The following is a 24946-nucleotide window of genomic DNA, read 5'->3' on the forward strand; positions in this document are numbered from 1 at the left end:
AGATGATGACTGGGTGGCTGGAATTGAGGACTCAATATAAGGCTGCCGACGCCCTTCTTCCTGGCTGGTGATTTTCCTGCTGGATTCTTGGAGACCATTCTGATTCCTGCATCTCAAAGCTAAGTTTTCTGCTCTTCTTTGTACTCTTCAGTTTTGTTTTTGTTTTGCCTTGTTTTTTTGGGAGTTCTGCCATCCCCGGCCGGGGGTGAGCTGAACTCCATTTTTGTCTCTGATCTGTTGATATTTTGCTCTGTCTTCAGAATATACCTGAGTGCTGATATAGTCTTTTGAAGCCTAGCGACTTCAGGGCCTGTTTTTCCTATCAGTCGGTTGGCTCATTTTGATAGGGTTTTTGCGGATGTCAGACAGTAGCTTTCCTATCCTGTCCTGTGTAGTTAGCTTGGGCCCCATCATTTGCACAACCTATCTTTCTATCTGTGTTAGTGTTTTCATCTTGCTTCACCGTCATTATATGTTGGGGGCTGCCTATTGCTTTGGGGTCTGCTCTGGGGCAGTTTAGTTTTTCCCCTTTCTGTCTTTAGGCTATATAGTTCTCCGGCTGTGATCGAGGGGTCTAGGGCACCGTAGGAACCCCCCACGGCTACTGCTAGTTGTTGTGGATAGGTTCAGGGGTCTGCAATCCGATAGCTGCCAACCTCTCTGGTTTTTCTGGACTTAGCTGGTATTTTGTTTTTTCCTCCTTCGGTGACTCATCATAACACTTGGGGTATGTTGTATGTTTCTTCATATGCGATGCATCCAGGCAACCAAGAGGATGGTGGGGATACCGTTGATACCGTTGCTGTAAACCAGAAGATGGCACACCAAGAAGTTATCACTAAGTTTGGCAGAATCCTTACGCAGGAGAGCTGTTCACATACATTTGCTATTGGTGACATGCCAGAACTGCAAGATTAATGTCTCCCAGTTGGTTTCTGTGCGTACCTTTCTGGTTTATTACGCAGGGTAATAACATTCAGCTTCAGTCTGGGGATCTCCCAGCTTGCTGGACCCCTGTGAATATCATATGATATGAGGAAGTAAGATATTTGGATTAAAGGGAATCTGTCAGTAGGATCAACCCTCCTAAGCCGCCTATATGGCCATGTAGGTCATAGGAAGCTGAATAAAGCGATACCTAGATATCTGTGATCCAATGTCTTATTCCAGAAAAAGCTTATTTTAAATGAAGGGGACTTAATTAACGTGAGTTATGTAATGTCTGACAGTCTGCTCTCCTCACTGAGCTTTGTCTCATTATAAAGACTTCTAGTAACTCTGCTCACAGTACTATCAGCTCTGCAGTGCTACCTCTCCCCCCACACTCACTGTGGGAGATGAAAGTTAAAGAGGTGTTAGTTGTAGTCAGACACAGCTCTGCACATGAGTTTGTAATGAGACAAATTCAGCTCTGCTCTTCAGTAAGATCAGAAGACTGTCAGTCATTACACATCACATGTGCAACTCCCGTTTCATGTATAATAGGCTCTGGAGGCAGATTCTCATTCAGATCAGTGTCTGGCCAATAGTCCTGAAACAGCTCATTTACATATAAGAAAAACATGGATTTTTCTGGAATAAGACATCGAATTGCAGATATTAAGTTATTATTTTATTCAATTTCTTATGACCTACATGCCCATATAGACAGATTGGGGGGGGGTTGATCCTAGCAGCAGATTACCCTCAAGTACAGTCACCCCTTGAGAGAGAGATATATATATATATATATATATATATATATATACAGTACAGACCAAAAGTTTGGACACACCTCATTCAAAGAGCTTTCTTTATTTTCATGACTATGAAAATTGTAGATTCACTCTGAAGGCATCAAAACTATGAATTAACACATGTGGAATTGTATAATTAGCAAACAAGTGTGAAACAACTGAAAATATGTCTTATATTCTAGGTTCTTCAAAGTAGCCACCTTTTGCTTTGATTACTGCTTTGCACACTCTTGGCATTCTCTTGATGAGCTTCAAGAGGTAGTCACCGGAAATGGTCTTCCAACAATCTTGAAGGCGTTCCCAGAGATGCTTAGCACTTGTTGGCCTTTTTGCGGTCCAGCTCACCCCAAACCATCTCGATTGGGTTCAGGTCTGGTGACTGTGGAGGCCAGGTCATCTGGCATAGCACCCCATCACTCTCCTTCTTGATCAAATAGCCCTTACACAGCCTGGAGGTGTGTTTGGTGTCATTGTCCTGTTGAAAAATAAATGATGGTCCAGCTAAACGCAAACTGGATGGAATAGTATGCCGCTGCAAGATGCTGTGGTAGCCATCCTGGTTCAGTATGCCTTCAATTTTGAATGGGAATGGTTGGTGATATCAACTTCCTGTTTGTGGCACGTTAGTATATGGGAGGATCTTTTCAAGATGGGTGGTGACCATGGCGGCCATTTTGAAGTCGGCCATTTTGGATCCAACTTTATTTTTTCCAATGAGAAGAGGGTCATGTGACACATCAAACTTATTGAGAATTTCACAAGAAAAACAATGGTGTGCTTGGTTTTAACGTAACAAGTTTCTCTTTGTTTACAGCCATTGACATGTCGCAGAGGTTAACACGTGAGGAACGGATAGAAATTGTGTTGATGTCTGGTGAACGAAGTACCCGGTCATTGCAGCAGATTTCAATGCAAGACACCCTACACAAGAAAACTGTCACCATTCCCATGTTATTTAGGTGTATCCATATAAATGGCCCACCCAAAAAAGTTTGCTTCATCCTGAACATGATGTTCTGTGTAAACTGATGGTCCTGTTCCAATTTTTGTTTTGCCCATTCTGCAAATTCAGCGCGCCAATCTGGGTCTTCCTCGTTGAGATGCTGCAGCAGCTGGATTTTGTAAGAGTGCCATTTGTGAGTAGCTAACATCCACCAAAGGGATGCTCGACTGATGCCAGATTGGCGCGCTGAATTTGCAGAATGGACAAAACAAAAATTGGAACAGGACCCTCAGTTTACACAGAACATTATGTTCAGTGATGAGGCAAACCTTTTTGGGTGGGCCATTTATATGGATACACCTAAATAAAATGGGAATGGTGACAGTTTTCTTGCGTAGGGTGTCTTGCATTGAAATCTGCTGCAATGACCCAGGTACTGCATTCAGCAGACATCAACACAATTTCTATCCGCTCCTCACATGTTAACCTCTGCAACATGGCAATGGCTGTAAACAAAGAGAAACTTGTAAATGACTCATGAAAGAATAAAGTTGCCTTAAAGCCAAGCACATCATTGTTTTTCTTTTGAAATTCTCAATAAGCTTGATGTGTCACATGACCCTCTTCCCATTGGAAAAATAAAGTTGGATCCAAAATGGCTGACTTCAAAATGGCCGCCATGGACACCACCCATCTTGAAAAGCTTTCCCCCTCCCATATACTAATGTGTACATCTCCGTCAGACGCTAATGTCAGTCTGTCGGGTGAAGAGACTGCCATTGATGGGTATTGTTGGACAGATATAAGCACTTAATTAATTTACTATTTCTTCAGATTCTTCTCCTTTTCCCTGATATTGTAAATTTTCTATTTTAATTTTTAATGCTCGTTGCCTAAGAGATCAGCCACCGCTGTGCAGCGCTTACAAGCTTTTTGTAATATTTAGCTTTATCTGGCACTGATGCAGATCTGAACAGAGCTTACAGGAGTTTTCTCTTTGAAAAAAAAATATTAATGCCCCTTCCCAAATGACATAACTCATAAATAAGATGGTACTCACCTTCTCCAGGTGCGGCACTGCTTCTATCTCTATGTGTCCAATACAGCAGTGATGTCACATCAACGCTGCCCAGCCGCTGAGCTCAGTGATTGACTGCAGCGGTGATGTGAGCTGTCAGCGTGATGTCACTTCTCCAGCCAAAACGCAGGCAGAAGCAGCGAAATAGAGCCAGTGATGGACCCAGGGAGAGTGAAAACCTTGTTAATGCCTCAGCTGATAAGGCTAGATGGTTTTATTCCACAGCGTGTTTCCACGCCGGACTGGCCTCTTTGTCAACCGTAAAAACCAACTTTCCATCTGGACATGAACCATCTGTCAGTAGTCATAGTCTTGTGTGGTGTTAGATTACAACATTGGCATTAATAATGGTTTACATTATTGGGCAAGTCCTGCTTTTTATGTTGCCTTTATCTGTTACTCCAGCAGCATTTTGTACCTGCTTAATATGTGACGACTGTAAGTTATTGATTACTAGGACTGATGTCACATACACGATCTTTACACGTTATATCAGCATCGTCACTGATTATTTGGTGATTTGTTGTAAGTATTGATCGTATATTAAAGAGGACCTTTCTCCAGCTTGACCATGTTAAATTGGCTACAATCATGGAATAGTGGTTGAAGAGCGGAGTACAACATGGCTTTAACTTTTCAGTGTCTCATCTCTATTGAATAGATATTGGCTCGTAAAGTTTACATTCTAAATTTCACTAAGAACATGTAGTCTATTGCCAAAAATTCTTCTTGGGGGGGGGGGGGGGGGGTATACCAGTTACTTTTTCCTCTCTATGACATTACCCAATCATAAGCAGAAGGCGTGATCTGTTGGGAAAATAAAGCACATGCCGCCTGAAAAGGTCAGACCCAACTTTCTCTTTGTAATATAGAAGGACTGATGTGTCTAAACAGATCACACAGATCTAACTGCCAGGGACTACTGTCCAGTGGGAGGAGAGCACACCAATGTGTCATTACTAAAAAAAAAAAAAAACTTGCATCTTTTTTCTCACCGCTATTCTTTATTTCCCAACCCCCACACTGGCTGCCTTGAAAGGAGAGCTCTCTTTCCTCACTGATCTCGCTGCTGGCACCTACTGTTATTACAAGCGGGGAATGGAACTTGCAGAGCTGTGTGTCATTGCAAACACATCTGCAGCTCTTCTCTCATGGTAATCAGTTGTGGGGTAGAACAGATCATACAGTGCTGTGAGGGGAGAGCTGTAGGAGGTGTTTGCAATGACACACAGCTCTACTCTCCTCCACTGCTTGTAATCACTGTAGATGCGAACAGTGGAAAGCGGGGCTGTGTAATTACATCTCTCACACAGACAAAGTCCGATCAGACCATTTCTGGGGCTTGGTTTTTTTTTTTTCACCCTGCATGACATCTCCTGCTTTGGATTGGTCAATGTCATGCAAGGTAAAAATTACAAGCCCCCAGTGAAGAATCTCTGGTATTGCCGTAAAAGAAAAATTAAAAAAAATGAATCTAAAGTTAACAAGCTAATATTTCTGCAATAAAGATGACAAATTAAGAAATAAAAACTTAAGTTTTATTTTGCTCTGCAGCCACTATTCCATGAAGTGGCCAATTTAACGTGCTCAAAGTGGTGAAAGGTCGTGGAACTCTACCCCATGATGTATGACTAAAGGCATAGTGGTAGATTAACAGGATAGTCCATAATGAGGCGTTGTTTTGTCTTTCAGGTGGATGAAGGCGCTGCATTAGAACAAGCTATTAAATTCTGCCAACTTCACATGGGCGCATCGGCCCAGAAACAGGTGAGCGACCCAGGCAGGCGAATGGAAAATGCTAGTAGATGTAAATGCTAAATTATGCTTCACTTGTGCCCGTGAAACTGGGTATATTGGAGTAAAGATTGAGGATACAGGTTAAAACCGTGCCATATATCTGCAGGGTTTGGCAAATATACAGTATTAGTCCTTACTTGCATCCCTGTCTCTTTATGGCTTAGGTTGAAGAAACCCATGTCTATACCTTAGGAAATTGCTGGGATACATTGCAGCAGAGCAATCCAATGATTTAACTCATTGTTTACACGCAATCTAAAATCCGAAACAATAACCCTGTGATATTTATTACATGGGTAGTGTAACACTATACAGCTGGCAGACTCCATATCTAGTGAATACACTGGGCGTGTAGTATACATGTAGGCCATGTTCTCATGTATCGTAAACACTTGTTCTCCTCCCTGTTTTTCGCCATTGTCTGCATCAAAATAGCAGTATGCCCAGATTATTGTTTTTTTTTCTGTGGTATTTTGGATGGTTTTTTTTTTCTTATGTGGTTTTTTTTTTTTTTTTTTTTTTCTGCAGATTTAACTTTGTTTTTTTGTTTGTTATTTTATTCAGACTTAAAAACTCAGTTGTGGTTTTACGTGAATTTTTCAGGCTCCCTATAGAAGCCCTGTAAAACACAGCTGAAAATCCACTGTTTTTTTACTTAATGGGAAAGTGGCTTTACAGTTCACATGTAAAAGCTCCAAACCCTTTATATATGCATTAGTGCCGTGCAGAGTTATAGTGTAGTACACAACACAAAAGTATCCAGAAGTGGAACACCGAAAAAGCCAAGCATGGATTTGCAAAGTATTGCAGGATAGTTTAAGCAGCTTATGGCTTGTTATTGCAGGGCTTTCCCCTCCATTTATCACATCCATGTGACCACATGTAAGATTAAAGATACAGTATGTATATTCACAGATGCCCAGATCTGATCACTTCTCCTGTGCGCTGTTTATGACTCTTCCAGTGTAATTCTCCTGGGGATGGCACTGTATATGCCTACAGTGGCATACGTGGACCAGAGGGTCTGATTGTAAAAACATGTGGCATACTTTTTTGGCGAAGGTCATCTGTATAGGAAATTGCATATTGCTGTACTTTCCTATCCAATTAAGAAAATGATATCCCAAAGTCTACTACCTGGACACTATTGTGGTCTTACTCAGGTGAATCGGTGCTCTCTGGATATGTTTAGCATATGTTTTGGGAGCTTTGGACCCATTTATGATAAATGTATGGTTTCCAATCTGCATTGTAGAGATGTTTAAATAACATTAATGTTAAGTATAATTCTGCACTTGATGAAACATTAAAGAGAATCTGTCAGCAGGTCATCTGATAGTAGCATGGGGTAGACAAAGAGACCATGAATCCAATGATGTATCACTTAGATAACTGGGAGCAGCCGTTCTGACACAATCAGAGTGTAGTAAGATTATGCTATAGTTCTATGGAAACCGATGACGTGGATCAGAATGAAGACAAACACGTTATATCACAGTTCATGATATAGATATATATTGTAGAGAGATGAACTTCAGATAACTGATGCAAACTTCGACTCTACAGATAAGCAGGCAATAAGACAGTCTCAAGAATATGCAGATGTTAGTAGTACAGACCGAGGATGTGAGTACAAGTCCAGCAATGCAGGATTCAGAGGTCCAGAGCCCGGGTCGGCTCCTAAAGGAGGGTAGACCATAGCAGAAGTGGGTACAGAGCAGGTGTAGGCAACAGAGTCTTTCCACTGGTACGTAAATCCAGAAGCAAGCGGGGTATCCCGATGAGAAGAAACAAGCAGGTTGCAAGTACTTCCAGCTTGGCAGCAAGTAAGGTACAAGATACACAAGCAAGGTATAGTGTGCAGAGTTCCTTTATGTATGCAGCAGACAGGAAACAAGGAGTATCAGACAGGAAACAAGATGGCCCCCGAGAAGCCAGCAACTCCATTTTGGGTAAGGACACAATCAAACAGAACTAAGGGCAAGAGGAAACAAAATAGGTACGCAGTCCAAGTCCTTACACAGAGCTTTTAGCTTTTAAATGAAGCAGAGCTGAGAAAGCTAACCCCGCCTACACCAGCCTCTGTATATACAACGTCCATAGACAGTGAGCTACTTATCCCAGAAGTAGGCAGAGCCGAACTAGTATAGTCCAGCAATGTTAATCTCTTCACAGTTAGTAAACAACAGCACAAGTGACACATACTTGAATTCTGTGTTTCAGCCTCTATCTTCTGCTGTCTTCAGATTACATAGTAAAAACCTGCTGACAGATTCCCTTTAAATAACAGAATTGCTATGAAATCTGTCAATTGTTTGTGGAAGATCTAAGGACAGTAAATGACATCACATCTGACTGTGTAATGTAAAGATACCGTATTTTTCCGACCATAAGACGCACTTTTTTCCCCAAAAATTTTTGGGGAAAGTGGGGGGTGCGTCTTATGGTCGCAATACACGGTACTAACCTGGTGGCAGCGGGCGGGGCTCTGCGGTGCGGTGGTGGCAGCGGGCGGCGCTGTGCGGTGGTGGCAGCGGGCTGTGCTCCGGTGCAGGGGCGGCGGCTCCGCCGGCATTTCTTCTCGTCCCCCGAGATCTCGGGACGAGATCTGATCCTGCGCATGCGCCGTCCCCGGACCGGCGGCCATATTCCCGGCGTCCATGCTCCCGGAGGCCACCGCAACATGGCGGCGGCCAGCAAGGAAAGTGCGGAGGCCTCCGGGCTGCGAAGAAATGCTGGCGGAGCCGCCGCCCCTGCACCGGAGCACAGCCCGCTGCCACCACCGCACCACAGAGCGCCGCCCGCTGCCACCACCGCAGAGCCCACCTGCCCCTGCCTCAGCACAGCTGCCCCTGCCCCAGCACAGCTGCCCCTGCCCCAGCACTGCTGCCCCAGCACTGCTGCCCCTGCCTCAGCACTGCTGCCCCTGCCCCAGCACTGCTGCCCCTGCTCCAGCACTGCTGCCCCTGCCCCAGCACTGCTGCCCCAGCACTGCTGCCCCTGCCCCAGCACAGCTGCCCCTGCCCCAGCACTGCTGCCCCAGCACAGCTGCTCCTGCCTCAGCACAGCTGCCCCAGCACTGCTGCCCCTGCCCCAGCACAGCTGCCCCTGCCTCAGCACAGCTGCTCCTACCCCAGCGCAGCTGCCCCAGCACAACCAACCTGCCCCAGCACAGAGCCGCCACCGCACGAGCCTGGACCACTGAATGACCCCTGTGACTACTTCTCCACCTGTGCTGGATCCCTTCCCAGGTAAGCTGAATTCGGACTGTAAGACGGACCCCCATTTGACACATTATTTTTTTTTTTCCCCTATTTTCCTACTGAAAATTAGGGTGCGTCTTATGGTCCGGTGCGTCTTATAGTCCGAAAAATACGGTAATCGATTTGTAATATATATATATATATATATATATACACTCACTGGCCACTTTATTAGGTACACCATGCTAGTAACGGGTTGGACCCCCTTTTGCCTTCAGAACTGCCTCAATTCTTCGTGGCAGAGATTCAACAAGGTGCTGGAAGCATTCCTCAGAGATTTTGGACCATATTGACATGATGGCATCACACAGTTGGCGCAGATTTGTCGGCTGCACATCCCTGATGCGAATCTCCCGTTCCACCACATCCCAAAGATGCTCTATTGGATTGAGATCTGGTGACTGAGGAGGCCATTTGAGTACAGTGAACTCATTGTCATGTTCAAGAAACCAATCTGAGATGATTCGAGCTTTATGACATGGCGCATTATCCTGCTGAAAGTAGCCATCAGATGTTGGGTACATTGTGGTCATAAAGGGATGGACATGGTCAGCAACAATACTCAGGTAGGCTGTGGCGTTGCAACGATGCTCAATTGGTACCAAGGGGCCCAAAGAGTGCCAAGAAAAAATTCCCCACACCATGACACCACCACCACCAGCCTGAACCGTTGATACATGGCTGGATGGATCCATGCTTTCATGTTGTTTACGCCAAATTCTGACCCTACCATCCGAATGTCGTAGCAGAAATCGAGACTCATCAGACCAGGCAACGTTTTTCCAATCTTCTACTGTCCAATTTCGATGAGCTTGTGCAAATTGTAGCCTCAGTTTCCTGTTCTTAGCTGAGAGGAGTGGTACCCAGTGTGGTCTTCTGCTGCTGTAGCCCATCTGCCTCAAAGTTCGATGCACTGTGCGTTCAGAGATGCTCTTCTGCCTACCTTGGTTGTAACGGGTGGCAATTTGAGTCACTGTTGCCTTTCTATCAGCTCGAACCAGTATGCCCATTCTCCTCTGACCTCTGGCATCAACAAGGCATTTCCGGCCACAGAACTGCCGCTCACTGGATTTTTTTTCTTTTTCGGACCATTCTCTGTAAACCCTAGAGATGGTTGTGCGTGAAAATCCCAGTAGATCAGCAGTTTCTGAAATACTCAGACCAGCCCTTCTGGCACCAACAATCATGCCACGTTCAAAGGCACTCAAATCACCTTTCTTCCCCATACTGATGCTCGGTTTGAACTGCAGGAGATTGTCTTGACCATGTCTACATGCCTAAATGCACTGAGTTGCCGCCATGTGATTGGCTGATTAGAAATTAAGTCTTAACACACAGTTGGACAGGTGTACCTAATAAAGTGGCCAGTGAGTGTATATATATATATATATATATATTATATTATATTATATATGTATGTATATATATAATATACAGTGTATATATACACAGTACAGACCAAAAGTTTGGACACACCTTCTCATTCAAAGAGTTTTCTTTATTTTCATCATGACTATGAAAATTGTAGATTCACTCTGAAGGCAACAAAACTATGAATTAACACATGTGGAATTATATAATTAACAAAAAAGTGTGAAACACCTGAAAATATGTCTTATATTCTAGGATCTTCAAAGTAGCCACCTTTTGCTTTGATTACTGCTTTGCACACTCTTGGCATTCTCTTGATGAGCTTCAAGAGGTAGTCACCGGAAATGGTCTTCCAACAGTCTTGAAGGAGTTCCCAGAGATGCTTAGCACTTGTTGGCCCTTTTGCCTTCACTCTGCGGTCCAGCTCACCCCAAACCATCTCGATTGGGTTCAGGTCTGGTGACTGTGGAGGCCAGGTCATCTGGCGTGGCACCCCATCACTCTCCTTCTTGGTCAAATAGCCCTTACACAGCCTGGAGGTGTGTTTGGGGTCATTGTCCTGTTGAAAAATAAATGATGGTCCAGCTAAACGCAAACCGGATGTAATAGCATGCCGCTGCAAGATGTTGTGGTAGCCATGCTGGTTCAGTATGCCTTCAATTTTGAATAAATCCCCAACAGTGTCACCAGCAAAGCACCCCCACACCATCACACCTCCTCCTCCATGCTTCACGGTATGAACCAGGCATGTAGAGTCCATCTGTTCACCTTTTCTGTGTTGCACAAAGATACGGTGGTTGGAACCAAAGATCTCTAATTTGGACTCATCAGACCAAAGCACAGATTTCCACTGGACTAATGTCCATTCCTTGTGTTCTTTAGCCCAAACAAGTCTCTTCTGCTTGTTGCCTGTCCTTAGCAGTGGTTTCCTAGCAGCTATTTTACCATGAAGGCCTGCTGCACAAAGTCTCCTCTTAACAGTTGTTGTAGAGATGTGTCTGCTGCTAGAACTCTGTGTGGCATTGACCTGGTCTCTGATCTGAGCTGCTGTTAACCTGCGATTTCTGAGACTGGTGACTCGGATGAACTTATCCTCTGCAGCAGAAGTGACTCTTGGTCTTCCTTTCCTGGGGCAGTCCTCATGTGAGCCAGTTTCTTTGTAGCGCTTGATGGTTTTTGCCACTGCACTTGGGGACACTTTCAAAGTTTTCCCAAATTTTCGGACTGACTGACCTTCACTTCTTAAAGTAAAACATCACTGCTCTAGAGGAGATCTGCATGGAGGAATGGGCCAACATACCAACAACAGTGTGTGGCAACCTTGTGAAGACTTACAGAAAACGTTAGACCTCTGTCATTGCCAACAAAGGATATATCACAAAGTATTGAGATGAAATTTTGTTTCTGACCAAATACTTATTTTCCACCATAATATGCAAATAAAATGAAAAAAAAAACAGACAATGTGATTTTCTGGATTTTTTTTTCTAAGTTTGTCTCCCATAGTTGAGGTCTACCTATGATGTAAATTACAGACGCCTCTCATCTTTTTAAGTGGTGGAACTTGCACTATTGCTGACTGACTAAATACTTTTTTTCCCCACTGTATATATTAAAATATAATATAATTTTATTTTTTTTTTTGCTTGAGAAAAGTTCTGTGCACCGAAACGTTGCCATTTGGGCTTAATAAAGTCCACTTTTTTAAATTTTGCATTTTGAATCAGAGTGCTGCCTCATTTCTGTGCTACATATTATGGAATACATTGGGCATTTGTCTGGTGGCCTGGCACCCTCTGTGAGTAGATGCTAAGTGGGGCAGTTCTACAACGCAGAGGCCTACGATGACACCTGTGACGGGGTGGAGGAGGGGGTGCCCCGTGTTCAGGTTCTGTTTCGGGGAGAAGCCTGCACTACACACAGGAAATGCTCTTGAACCTTCTGCACCAGTGAGCTGTGTGCGGCTTGTGGGCTGCTCAGACACCATTTGTGTAGCTGCTCGGAGATTTACCATTTCCTGACTGATAAAATGGTTCAGAAATGGCAGCAGAAGTTGTGATAACTGCACATCCTGCCTACCTGTGTGCTCCGCTGATGCTGCATGGCATATTCTCTAATTTCTAAGCGTTCACATTTGCTTTATTTTTGTAAAACCTAGCTTGCCAAGTCGTGCAGTAAGCCCATCCATGCCAGCATTGAGCTGCGATCTTAGAAAACAATCAGGACTTGTGCAGACGGATGAGCCATGTTCAGAGCCTAGGTGGCCCCTCTAGTGTGTAGCTGCACAGGCTCCGTGCACGGTCCTGTAGGCTCTGCGGGACTCTGTGTGCCAAGATATTCACCCCTCTGCTTCTGGGGGATATCACCTGTGTATAGGGTCGGCATGCCATGACGTATGCACCTTTAGGGTGTGTGCACACGTTGCGGATTCTGCTGCTGAATTTTCAGAGCGAATTTGTCTAAATGCGCAGGTAAATCCGCAGGTCAAAAGACCTGCGGGTTTCCCCTGCGGTTTGACACCTGTCATGGAGCAGGTGCCAAACCGCTGCGGAGTCCGCACAAAGAAGTGACATGCTGCGGATTTAAAACCGCAGCAAATCCGCGCGGAAAATTCCGCACCGTGGGCACTGTGTTTTTCATTTTGCATTGCCTTCATTGGTACTGTACACCGCAGCTGAAACTGCTTCGGATCCGCAGGACCAAATCCGCTGCAGATCCGCAGCAGAATCCACAATGTGTGCACACCTGTGTCATATTACGGCTTCATGCAAAGTGGCACTGTAGTGCCGCCATATGGTGAGCCCATAAGGTCTGAGATGTGTTGTGCAAGCGCTGTAGGGTCTTATGACTGCAACAAAGCACAGAGTGTTATCAGCTCACTGTAAATGAAGAGACCCACGCTGAAATATAAAGTTCTTAGAGTTACCTTTATTATATAATGGGTTAAAGAGCTTTCCCTCCAAAGGGTCTACCTTTAGGAAAGCTGGGTGACAACCTATAAGGGCAATGTTCCAGCTGCTGAATCTATAGAAATGATCTTGTAGCAGAGGGTGCAATCATATTAATCTGTAATTACACAAATAATTAGATTTGCCACTCAGGAATGTGGGAAAGCTGGGTGACAACTGCCGAGTAAAGAAGATAATGGAAGCACTAAGCCCTTTTCCCTTGAGTGTCCTTTGTTGCTTAGCAGGTATTTTGCGGATTAGATGCTGTGTTTCCCTAGGGTTCATCGGTTCCCGTCTCTCTGCACCTCTATGTAATGGACTCTGGGGACATATGTCACCTCCTCCACCTGCTGTGTATTATGAGGAAGGTTCTCCATCATCGGCCTCCCCTCACTCATGCAGCCATAGATGAGATGTGCCAAGGGGGTCTCTGCACCATTTCCTGACTTCCATGTAACCGGGCACTATTTCCCTGTTGCCATGACACCTTCTATCTCCTAATGAAACTCTTTTCTTGCCCTAGTGTTTCACATCTGTTTCAACACCTATTGAGGGATGTAGTGAAAGGAGAAAGATTTTCTCTCTTATTTTCTCCATCCTTAGCAATGCCCAGACACTTGGCACTGTGCCAACTGGGAACAGCCATTGCTCTTGAGGCAATCTGGTAGAATGAGTCACCGCAGCGAGAGCAGAGGCTCCAAAGTGGCCCAGATGTGTGCATTCCACTAGCTGGCATTCTGCTATGTATATGCATATTCTGTCCAAAAGGTTTAGGCAGGTGTGGAAAAAAGCTGCAAACTAAGAATGCTTTCAAAAATAAAAAAGTTAATTTAATTTGATCAATTTACAAAATGCAAAGTGAATGAACAAAAATAGAATCTGGACCTCCTGGGCCATCTGGTCCAACCCCCTGCTCAAAGCAGGATTCGCTAAATCATCCCAGACAGATGTCTGTCCAGCCTTTGTTTGAAGACTTCTATTGTAGGAGAACTCACCACTTCTCGTGGCAGCCTGTTCCACTCATTGATCACTCTAACTGTCAAAAAGTTTTTTCTAATATCTAATCTGTGTCTCCTCCCATTCAGTTTCATCCCATTGCTCCTAGTCTTTCCTTGTGCAAATGAGAATAAAGATGTGATCATTCTACAATGTGACAGCCCTTGAGATATTTGTAGACAGCTATTAAGTCTCCTCTCAGTCTTCTCTTCTGCAAGCTAAACATTCCCAAATCCTGCAACCTTTCCTCATAAGACAGGGTTTGCAGACCGGTCACCATTCTGGTCGCTTTTTTCTGAACTTGCTCCAGTTTGTTGATGTCTTTTTTAAAATGTGGCGCCCCAAAACTGGACACAGTATTCCAGATGAGGTCTGACCAAAGAGGTGTAGAGGGCAATAATGACTTCACGTAATCTAGACTGTATGCTTCTGTTAATACAGCCGAGAATTGCATTTGCCCTTTTTGCTGCTGCATCACACTGTTGACTCATATTCAGTCTGTGATCTATTAGAATACCCAAGTCTTTTGCACATGTGCTGTTGCTTAGCCCTATTCCTCCCATTCTGTATATGCTTTTTTCATTTTTATTGCCCAGATGTAGTACTTTGCATTTTTCCCTGTTAAAAACCATTCTGTTAGTTGCTGCCAGTTTATTTTTATCTTTTTGAATCATCTCTCTCTCTTCTCTAGTATTAGCTATCCCTCCAAGCTTTGTGTCATCAGCAAATTTAATCAGTTTACCCTCAATCTAGATCAAGCCAATATTTGGTGTGACACCCTTTTGCCTTCAAAACAACACAAAAACATCAATTCTTCTAGGTACACTTGCCTGTAGCTTTTGATAAAACTCGGCAGGTTTTTCCAAACATCTTGGAGAACAAACCACAGATCCTATTTGAATGTAGGCTTGTGCAGATCCTTCTGTCTCTCCATGTAGTTCCAGACGGATCTTAAAGGGAATCTGTCAGGTCCACCATGACCTCCAATTCATCGGCATTCAGCGATGTGTGATTACACTGCCTCCCTAACCAGCTGTGTATAAAAATTATGTTAAATACATGCTTTAAAAGCATTTATATATGCTAATGAGGGCTTTGACTAATTGATGGGGTGTTAGTTCCCCAGAATAGTGAGCCCTCTTTCCATTAGCGTGATGAAATCTGCGTATGCGTGCCACTCTTTATGCCAGAGTCACTGCGTCTCCTGAAGCCGGGAAGTGTACACTAGCAGCATAGCTGGAAATCTTCAGATTTCTAAGCAAAGTAAGCAAGAATTGTCTTTTATCTTCTTCATTTAGTTTTCTTGACTTCTCCTACGTCCACAGTTATCAACATTGTCCGTTTCTTGTTGTTTCTTCAAAAGATCTGGAACAGCATCTCCAAAACCTCAGTCAGCTTTGAAATCTTTGCTGGGAGAGATCTTGCTGATGCAGTATAACTTCCTTGTGTCTTGTTGCTGTGCTCAGTCTTGCCATGGTGTATGACCTGTGACATGAAACGGTCTTCCACAATCTCACCTTTGTAGCAGAGTTTGCTTGTTTCTCACCCAGTTTTAAGCCTCCTACACAGCTGTTTCTGTTAATGACTGTGTTTGAGCCCTCATATGAATGATGATCATTATCATATGTTTGATATAATTGGTTACTCATACACCTGTCTATAATCCTACAAAATCCCTGAATTTGTGCAAGTGAGCCTAAAACAATTGATAGTTTTTGAAGGCAAAGGGAGATAGCACCAATTATTGTTTTGGTTTATTTTCTTTGTTTTATTCTTTCACTTTGCATTTTAATTGATAAAAAAATAAACTATTAACACTTCTATTTTTTAATGCATTCTTAAGCCCCACATACACTTTACATAGCTGAACAGCGAACAATGTATCAGACATTATTTTGACTGGCAGTTATCTTTCCTGACTCTCCCATACACATTCAAGCTCACTCAGCCAAATGCTTCTGTGTTCTGTATGAGAGAGCCAATATCCAACATCTCTAGTGGCAATTTATCTCTGGGAGAACAGAAGTATCGATAGTCCAAAAATTGAACATACTGGATCCTTAACTTGCCCAACATCATCTGTCGGGAACCTCTATCCAAATTGGATTGTCTGATGAAGCCGTCAGTATCGGAGGATTTTCCAATAGTCAAATGTATATAGGGACCTTTATATTTTCCATACCTGCCTAAAACATTTGAACATTAATTCATGTTTACAAAATATGTAATATATATACAGAGTGATTTACTCTCTACTTTTCCAGAAAAATAGCTTTAAATTCTAAAAGACTGTCGACCTTACTGAAATTTGGACTGTACATACCTTGGTTCATGACAAACTGATGTTTTAAATCAGGTGTTAAATTGTCCACCATTCGCATCCAAGCGTGCCTACGCTCGCCATTCCATATTTTTGAATCTATTCCTCAGGATGTCTGGGGTCATAGCCTGAATTTCCCGCTTTATGTTCTCTCAGAGTGCTTCTAATGTTCATGGGATGTTACCAGGGGCGGACACAGACTGTAGTGGGCCCCTGTGCAAGAAATTTTTCGGGCCCCCAATACTAGCAGCAGATCCGGCAGTCTTCTGCACCTCTGCCGCCTAACGGGCGACTTGTGGCACCGATCCGGCACGCCCCATTCATTCTCTACTGGGCTTGTGGCCGGCAGCGGCAAGTGCAGTTGTGCTAGATCCACGTTACATGGTGCCACTAAAATATACAGCGGATATGCTGCGTTTTTTAGAGCGGGAAAATCTATACCATGTCAATTTTTGCTGCGGTTTTTCCCAACCGTAAATGTACTGTATAGCTAATATTGAGGCTATGCAGGGCTGGATATAATATCTGAAGAGTGCTGCTGGGCTGTATTTATTATTTACCAGTTGCAGCCTCCAAATTATATATACAGGCCAGCGCAGCCTCCAAATAACATATATAGCCCACTAGCCCAGCATTGCCTCTAGTTGTTAATATATACAGCCCAGCACAGCCTCCAAATAAAATATGGTATACAGCCCAGAACAGCATCCAAATAACATATACAGCCCAGCATAGCCTCCAGTTAATATATACAGTCCAGCAACAGCCTTCAGATTATATATATAGCCCAGCACAGCCTCCAGTTAATATATACAGTCCAGCAACAGCCTTCAGGTAATATATACAGTGCCCAGCACAGACTCCAGGTAATATATACAGTCCAGCACAGCCTCCAGTTAATATATACAGCCCAACACACCCTTCTGGTGATATATACAGCCCAGCATAGCCTCCACTCCAGGTAATATATACAGTCCAGCATAGCTTTAAGGTAATAGATACAGTCCAGCATAGCCTTCAAGTAATATATACAGCCCAAAACAGCCTCGAGGTAATATATACAGCCCAGCATAGCCTCCAGTTAATATATACAGCCCACCACAGTCTACAGGTGATATATACAGCCCAGCATAGCCTCCACTCCAGGTGATATATACAGTCCAGCATAGCTTTAAGGTAATAGATACAGTCCAGCATAGCCTTCAAGTAATATATACAGCCCAAAACAGCTTCCAGGTAATATATACAGCCCAGCATAGCCTCTAAATAACATATATAGCCCGACAGCCTCCAGGTAATATATATAGGCACCCCCGTTTCCCATTGTTTCATAATGCTCTCCCCCATATGCGGTCTACTTTTGGCATAGTGCTTCTCGCCCTATGTGGCCCCCCCAGTTATGCTGCTTCTTCCCATGTGCCCCACCCCCAGTTTATGCTGCTTCTCCCCCTATGTGGGCCGACCGATTCATGTTTCTTCTCCCCCCCCCCATGAGCAGCCAAGCCTCTCCCCCAGGGGCCCCCCATTCATGAGCAGCCAAGGCCATGTTTCTCCCGAGGCCAGGGCCCCCCCCCCATTCATGAGCAGCCAGGCCATGCTTCTCCCCAGGCCAGGGCCCCCCCCATTCATGAGCAGCCAGGCCATGCTTCTCCCCAGGCCAGGGGCCCCCCCATTCATGAGCAGCCAAAGCCATGCTTCCCTTCTCCCCAGGCCAGGGGCCCCCCCATTCATGAGCAGCCAGGGGCCATCATGCTTCAGTTCTCCCCCAGGACGGAGCCCCCCAAAATCATGCCTGCCATGTTCAGTTCAACTTCTCCCCCACCGCAGGAGCCCCCCAAAATCATGCCTGCGTCTCGGTCCCAGTCCCTCAGTCCTGCTCAGCTCTGTTAGTACTCTTACCTGGAGCAGGCAGCGCAGGCCAGACCAAGAGGATCCATCCATTCCACACTGTCTAGTGTCCGCACTCCGCACATTCCTGAGCTGCTGCAGCATATGGGCAGGGGCACGGCACAAGTGAGTGACGCAGACACAGACAAATCACACACTGACCTGCGGCTGCACTGCAGCCACCGGTCGGCCGGCACCACAGGCACAGTGAGTGACAGTCAGTCTGTGTCTGTCTCCTCCTCTCCTCCCCCACAGTGGCAGCGCAGCACTGACGCTGGCCGCTGATCTGATATCATCACCTCAGCCAGAGGCGTAGCTAGGGTTTTGGTTCAGGGGGGGGTGAAACTTCTGAGTGGGCCCCTAACTAGGTAAACAACTCGGTGGCGCCCCCTAATAGTGGATGTAGGAGATGACTGCGCTGTACTGAAAATAATCCCTATATAAAGACCAATATTGATCTTACCGCCATATGGTCAGTGGTAAATACCAGTCCTACAAAACATATGTGATTACTGCACAGTTTTAGTTGGTGTCTTACCGCTGATGATCTTTGTGATGGAATCGTTCACTTTTCACGTCTTTTCCTTCTGGCCCAGACCGACATGACAACTTCTCCAACCACGACTCTGCTTCAGAAAATACAACAACGACACCTTTCACTTCTCATATTCCAGCCCTATCACCATCTATCCCAAACTTGCACAAACCCCTCATCCTGCTGATACCCCAATGATGAGCCGCTGCTGCCATATGTGTCCCTATTACAGCACCTGATACCCCAATACTGAGCCGCTGCTGCCGTATGTGCCCCTATTACTGCACCTGATACCCCAATACTGAGCCGTTGTTGCCGTGTGTCCCTATTACTGCACCTGATTCCCCAATACTGAGCCGCTGCTGCCGTATGTGTCCCTATTACTACACCTGATACCCAATGCTGAGCCGCTGCTGCCGTATGTGTCCCTATTACTGCACTTGATATCTCAATACTGAGCCGCTGCTGCCATATGTGTCCCTATTACTGCACCTGATACCCCCAATACTGACCCACTGCTGCCGTATGTGTCCCTATTACTGCACTTGATATCTCAATGCTGAGCCGCTGCTGCCGTATGTGTCCCTATTACTGCACCTGATACCCCAATACTGAGCTGCTGATGATGTATGTGTCCTTATTACTACACCTGATATCCCAATACTGAGCCGCTGCTGCCGTATGTGTCCCTATTACTACACCTGATACCCCAATACTGAGCCCCTGCTGCCGTATGTGTCCCTATTACTGCACCTGATTCCCCAATACTGAGCCGCTGCTGCCGTATGTGTCCCTATTACTACACCTGATATCCCCTATACATACACGGCTCCGCTCTGCACCCCCTATACACACACACGGCTCCGCTCCGTACAACTTGTACACACTCGCGGCTCTGCTCCGTGCACCTTGTACACACGCAGCTTTGCTCCGTGCACCTTGTACAAACGCGGCTGTGCTCCGTGCACCTTGTACACATGCGGCTGTGCTCCGTGCACCTTGTACACACGGACTCTGCTCCGTACACCTTGTACACACGCAGCTCTGCTCCGTACACCTTGTACACACGCAGCTCTGCTCCGTACACACTGCACACACGCGGCTCCGCTCCGTACACCTTGTACACACCTGGGTCCGCTCCGTACAGCTTGTACACACGCAGCTCTGCTCCGCACACCCCGTACACACGCAGCTCTGCTCCGTACACCTTGCACACACGGCTCCGCTCCGTACACCTTGCACACACGGCTCCGCTCCGTACACCTTGCACACACGGCTCCGCTCCGTACACCTTGCACACACGGCTCCGCTCCGTATACCTTGCACACACGGCTCTGCTCCATATACCCCGTACACACACACGGCTCCGCTCCGTACACCTTGTACACACACACGGCTCCGCTCACAACATACACACGCAGCTCCGCTCCTCCGTACACCTCATACATGCATATCTCTGCTTCGTGCACCTTATACACACACGGCTCTGCTCTGTACACCTCATACACACACGGCTCTGCTACATCCACCCTGTAAACCCCTCCTGACCCCACACAAACTTTACCTCATCCAGCAGTGCACCATGACAACCAGCACAGCAGAGCCCTGCAGCCACTGAAGCCCCTGATCATGTGACCTCTGACTCCGCCCCTCCGGTGACCTCATCACAGGTCCTGTGCGCACAGAATAGCCCAGGAAGACATTGCTGGCTGTGAGGTGGGGGGCCCACTGCTGGCAAAGGGGCCTCCCACCGCCTTCTCAGGGGCCCGTAGCTGCCCCCTCTGCCCCCCCAGCTACGCTACTGACCTCAGCCCTCACTATGCCGCCTCCTGCAGCGCTGCTCTCCTCTCCTCTGCTCTCCTCCTTGCAGCGCTCCACATGGCTAATTTGAATTGAATAATTAGCCATGTGGGTGCAGGAGGCTGGAGGGGCCCCCTCTGCCCTGGGGCCCCCCGTTCAATGAACCGGCTGCACGGGCGGTAGGTCCGCCCCTGGATGTTACTGTACACCCGACCCTTCAAATGGCCCCAAAGGACAAAATCAAAAGAAAAGAATTTATTTCCCTGTCTGACCCTTTCAAATTCTGAAAGACAGTGACTCTGTTCGGAGGAACATGACTTTTCTTGGCCGCTTGTTGACATGTGGTATATGGCATACCTGTCTTTAGGGAAAGTCTGTGCAGCGATTTATGTGGACATGCTAGAAGTCGCTTTTTTACATTTTGATTTGTTTCATCAGACATTTTCGGACGTCCTCCATCATGTCTATCCAGTAATGTTCCTGTATATGCCAGCTTATTCATCAGTGAGAGAATACACGGCTTGGATGGTAGATTTTGACCTCCAAACTTCTTTGGCATCTCTTTAAGGACTTAAGGGGGCTTTACACATAGCGATATCGCTAGCAATATCGCTAAAGCGTCACCGATTTTGTGACGCAGCAGCGATATTGCTAGCGATATCGCTACATGTGATACTCACCTCCGACCCGGCTCCCCTGCTGGCTATTGCTGATCGCGCGAGATCGGCCTGGTCCTTGCTCGTCGTCGGCTTCCTGCTGGGCTTCCTGCTGGCGCCAACGAGCGAGCCATTGACGCAGGCGGAAGACGGTCACCCTCGCCGCGACTGAAAGGTAAGAGCGACCGCCGAGTGCTGCTGCATCGCTGTGAGATCTGCCTGTTTGGCAGCTCACTAGCGACCATTTAGCGATGCACCAGCGATACTGACCGGGTCATATCGGGATCGCTGGTGCATCGCTAAATGTAACGGGGCCTTTAGTTTTCCAATATGTTTTCATAATGAAAACATGCTCATCCAAACTGTGTCTGTACATTTTTAATAAATGAAGAAGGGATTTGGCAGGAGTGAAATGCAAGCACCACGCATAAACTACCAACACGCAGAAAGGCATGCAGCAAGTCTATCTCGTAGTGGAGACGATCGGCGGGGCGACAGGTGGATGAGACCCCTCAGCGTTCTAATGTTTCTCGTTGCTGAGGCTCATTGCACTCTCACTTCTCATGAACCAAAGTATGTACAGTCCAAATCTAAGTACGGTCGACCATCTCTTTTTGAAGTTACTGCACTTATTCCATGTGAATCACCCTGTACCTGGCTGGCCAGTTATCTATCTTATTCTAGCTTGTCCATCTATTAATGCTTATGATGTATATTGCCAGTAATGTGCAATGAAGATCACCAGCGCCACCATAAGGATACTGTTGTCGGTGCTGGTCCATCATATAGATAGCGGTTTGTGGTTTAGTTGTTATGTGCTTGGCTATATTGGGAATGATGTCTTGTTATTAAAATCATGGAACTAATTAGGAAAAAAATGTTATAATCTTTTTGGTAATTGTCTCTTTGCCTCAAATTGTAATACATTGCCCTTTTATTTCCTACACAGCAAATTGCAGACACACCCAGCACCCCAAAGATTATTAAGGACCCCCGTGAAATTGCTTTTCCTTTGCCTGCTGTGTCCGTGCAGCTAACCCCTCTCAATTTGGCCACATTCAGCACTGAAAACTTTTTGCGATTATCTGAGCACCAATTCAAAGTTAAGCCCTTGCCAACCACTTCATCATCATCCTCGTCATCATCTCCTCCTGAAACCAGTCGAGGACCAGGGTCCAGGGTGTGCTCCACCGTGTCACAAGTCATCCGTGGTGAGTTTCTCATGTACTAGGGGCTCCTGATCTTGTAAGGATCCAGTGGACATGCTGTAGACACTGGATTTAATGTGTCCTTGTTATGTCACCAGTGTCTGAGTCCAATTCTGCTCATTAAATTCCTTATTGTGTATCTTTCCTGTAGAAGAAGCACACATAGATGATTCATCATTCCCACAAACTAACCAACCAACTAAAACAGCAACGGTCACCACCGCACCAGACGCTTCTCAGTGGCAGCCAGAAGCCGGGACGGGTTTTGCCTGTTCTGAAACAGGTAATCAGAAATTCATGGTCACTATTAGAAAAACATGGCTTCTTACTATCAAAAATAGCACCACATCTGTGCAAAGGCCGTATTTGGCAATGTAGGTCATTCAAATGCCATTAATTAGAGTAAAGCTGCAGTAACTAATACAACCTATGAACGGGTGTGGCACTATTTTTGGAAGATAAATCAGCCATGTTTTTCCAATGATCAACGTATCCAGCAAGAACCTTAGAAGAAACTGATCCACAGTTCCACGGACTAATATTATGAAGGCAGAGGCAGGACTATGTAAATATGATCCTTTATACCCCCTAGCAATGTTTCATCTGCTCCAAGATCCTTTCTCAAACAGCAAAGTCGGGCACATGTGCCATGTATAAATGTGATTACAGCAATCAACTGGGTTGTTCACTACTAGACTTATCCTGCTCAATCAATTCAGGACCTCAAAATAAAATCAATTTATACTCGCCTGCGAAGCTGGCGCCGCTATTCCCAGAGACTGGCGTAACATTGTCGTGTCACGTGCCTACTGGAGCCAATGAGCGGTTGGTCATTGTTTTTATTTCCATTGGGGTCCTGAATTGAATAAGTAAAATATACTAATAAAACTGTTATATAAGAATACAGGATGTATATCCTAAATATATTCATAATATATTCCATAATATACATCCAATCATAGTTGTAGATGCACAATAATTGACAGTGGTGCATGCCATGCAGCCAAAACTGAAAAAAAAAGTTGCAAAATTCATGTGCAGTTTGGCCACACCGTAAAGGTACTATAGTGCATTAATGCATTTATTACTGTGTGTTTATCATGAGAGAAATTGGATGTTGCCCTCTTTCGTAGTAATCTTCACCTTCTCTTGAATCACAGCTTGCAGCTCAAGACCACCACCTCCTCCAGAACCAAGTGTCCAGCCCAGCAAAGCAGATGGTGCACGAAACAAGTCAAGGGTCCCCCCACATGTGCCAAAGCTCTTCATTCCCTCCTCAAGTGTTTCCAAATTCCCACCAGAGATCACCGTAACACCTCCAACGCCAACCCTTCTCTCTCCCAAAGGTAGCATCTCTGAGGAAACCAAACAGAAACTAAAGGTGAGGAATCTCAAGGAAGGAAGGATGAGAATGTTATGCATGGTTGTTATCCATTATACTCCAGATTTATGATGGCAGGAAGCCTTGTACCCAGAGCTTTCACGTTTTTTTTTCTCTCCTTTTTACAGTCCGTCATTTTATCTTCTCAGTCTGCGGCCAATGTAAAGAAGGAGACTCTGTGTCAGCCAGCCCTTGAGATCCTAGACACCTCAAGTCAAGAGTCATCCCTGGAAAGCGACACAGATGAGGATGACGATTACATGGACATATGAAGAATTTATAACTGTAGCTTCTCAACATCTGACACCTGAAGAAGTCTGCATCTGATTGCCTCCAGATTGTGCTTGCATGTTACAGCTGCCGGCATGCGGATTGCTTTTGCTGCCAATAGCCAAACCATTGTATGCCAGTTCTATACACAGGTTGAGGAGCAGGGTCAGGGCACTGAAAACTTTACATTGACCCAAAAGGTCTTGTAGCTGATGCTGTTAAGTGAATTAAGGTTCGAACTCTGAAGATTTAGGAGAAAACTTTATCAGGAGTGTTCTGCAGCTCTACCCTTGGTGCTGAAAATGGGACTTTTGTATTGGTGGGGTCACTGGAGCTCACAGGCTTTGCCTTCTTTTAAGGTCCATTTTTTTATTACATAATGTGACGTTTGTAAAATAAGAGAAATGTATATGAAAAGACATTTGAGATAAATAAGATTCCAAATGAAAGGATAAATGTTGCACATTTTTGTAAAAAAAAAATAAAACAATTATATAATTTTCATGAGTATCTCGTGGCTTCTGCGTCTCCCTTGAAATTAGACTGAGCACACTGCAGATGAGGCAGACAGTTATGTTTGATTGAGGCAGAGCATTATCAATGCTCAGCCTTAGGCCGCAGTCACACTACGGTAGAATACGACCAAATGCTATGCGAGAGAACATCACATAGCACTCGGCCCAGTGTTAATCTATGACGCACCTCACATATGCGTTCATTTTCTCAGCCGTATTTGGCGTGCGTGCAAAATCTCAGC

At 45.3% G+C, this 24946-nt stretch overlaps 1 protein-coding gene across 8 annotated transcripts in view; it reads left to right on the forward strand.

Annotated features, from left to right (window-relative positions):
• The window catches only part of CABIN1 (calcineurin binding protein 1), a 291790-nt gene extending 267099 nt beyond the window's left edge, over positions 1-24691 (forward strand). For 7 of the 8 annotated variants that reach the window (XM_073559178.1, XM_073559186.1, XM_073559183.1 and 4 more), the window contains 5 exons: positions 5450-5524; positions 22280-22541; positions 22690-22821; positions 23699-23919; positions 24048-24691. In XM_073559178.1, the coding sequence (XP_073415279.1) occupies positions 5450-5524; positions 22280-22541; positions 22690-22821; positions 23699-23919; positions 24048-24191 (834 nt within the window). In that variant the 3' untranslated portion in view covers positions 24192-24691. The remainder of the gene's footprint in view (positions 1-5449; positions 5525-22279; positions 22542-22689; positions 22822-23698; positions 23920-24047) is intronic. The other variant, XM_073559181.1, reaches the window with a different exon arrangement.
• Positions 24692-24946: the final 255 nt, after the last annotated feature.

The sequence above is a fragment of the Dendrobates tinctorius genome, unplaced genomic scaffold (genome assembly GCF_039654945.1).
Source record: "Dendrobates tinctorius isolate UK_male_01 unplaced genomic scaffold, ASM3965494v1 ptg000265l, whole genome shotgun sequence".
In the NCBI taxonomy this organism is placed as follows: domain Eukaryota; kingdom Metazoa; phylum Chordata; class Amphibia; order Anura; family Dendrobatidae; genus Dendrobates; species Dendrobates tinctorius.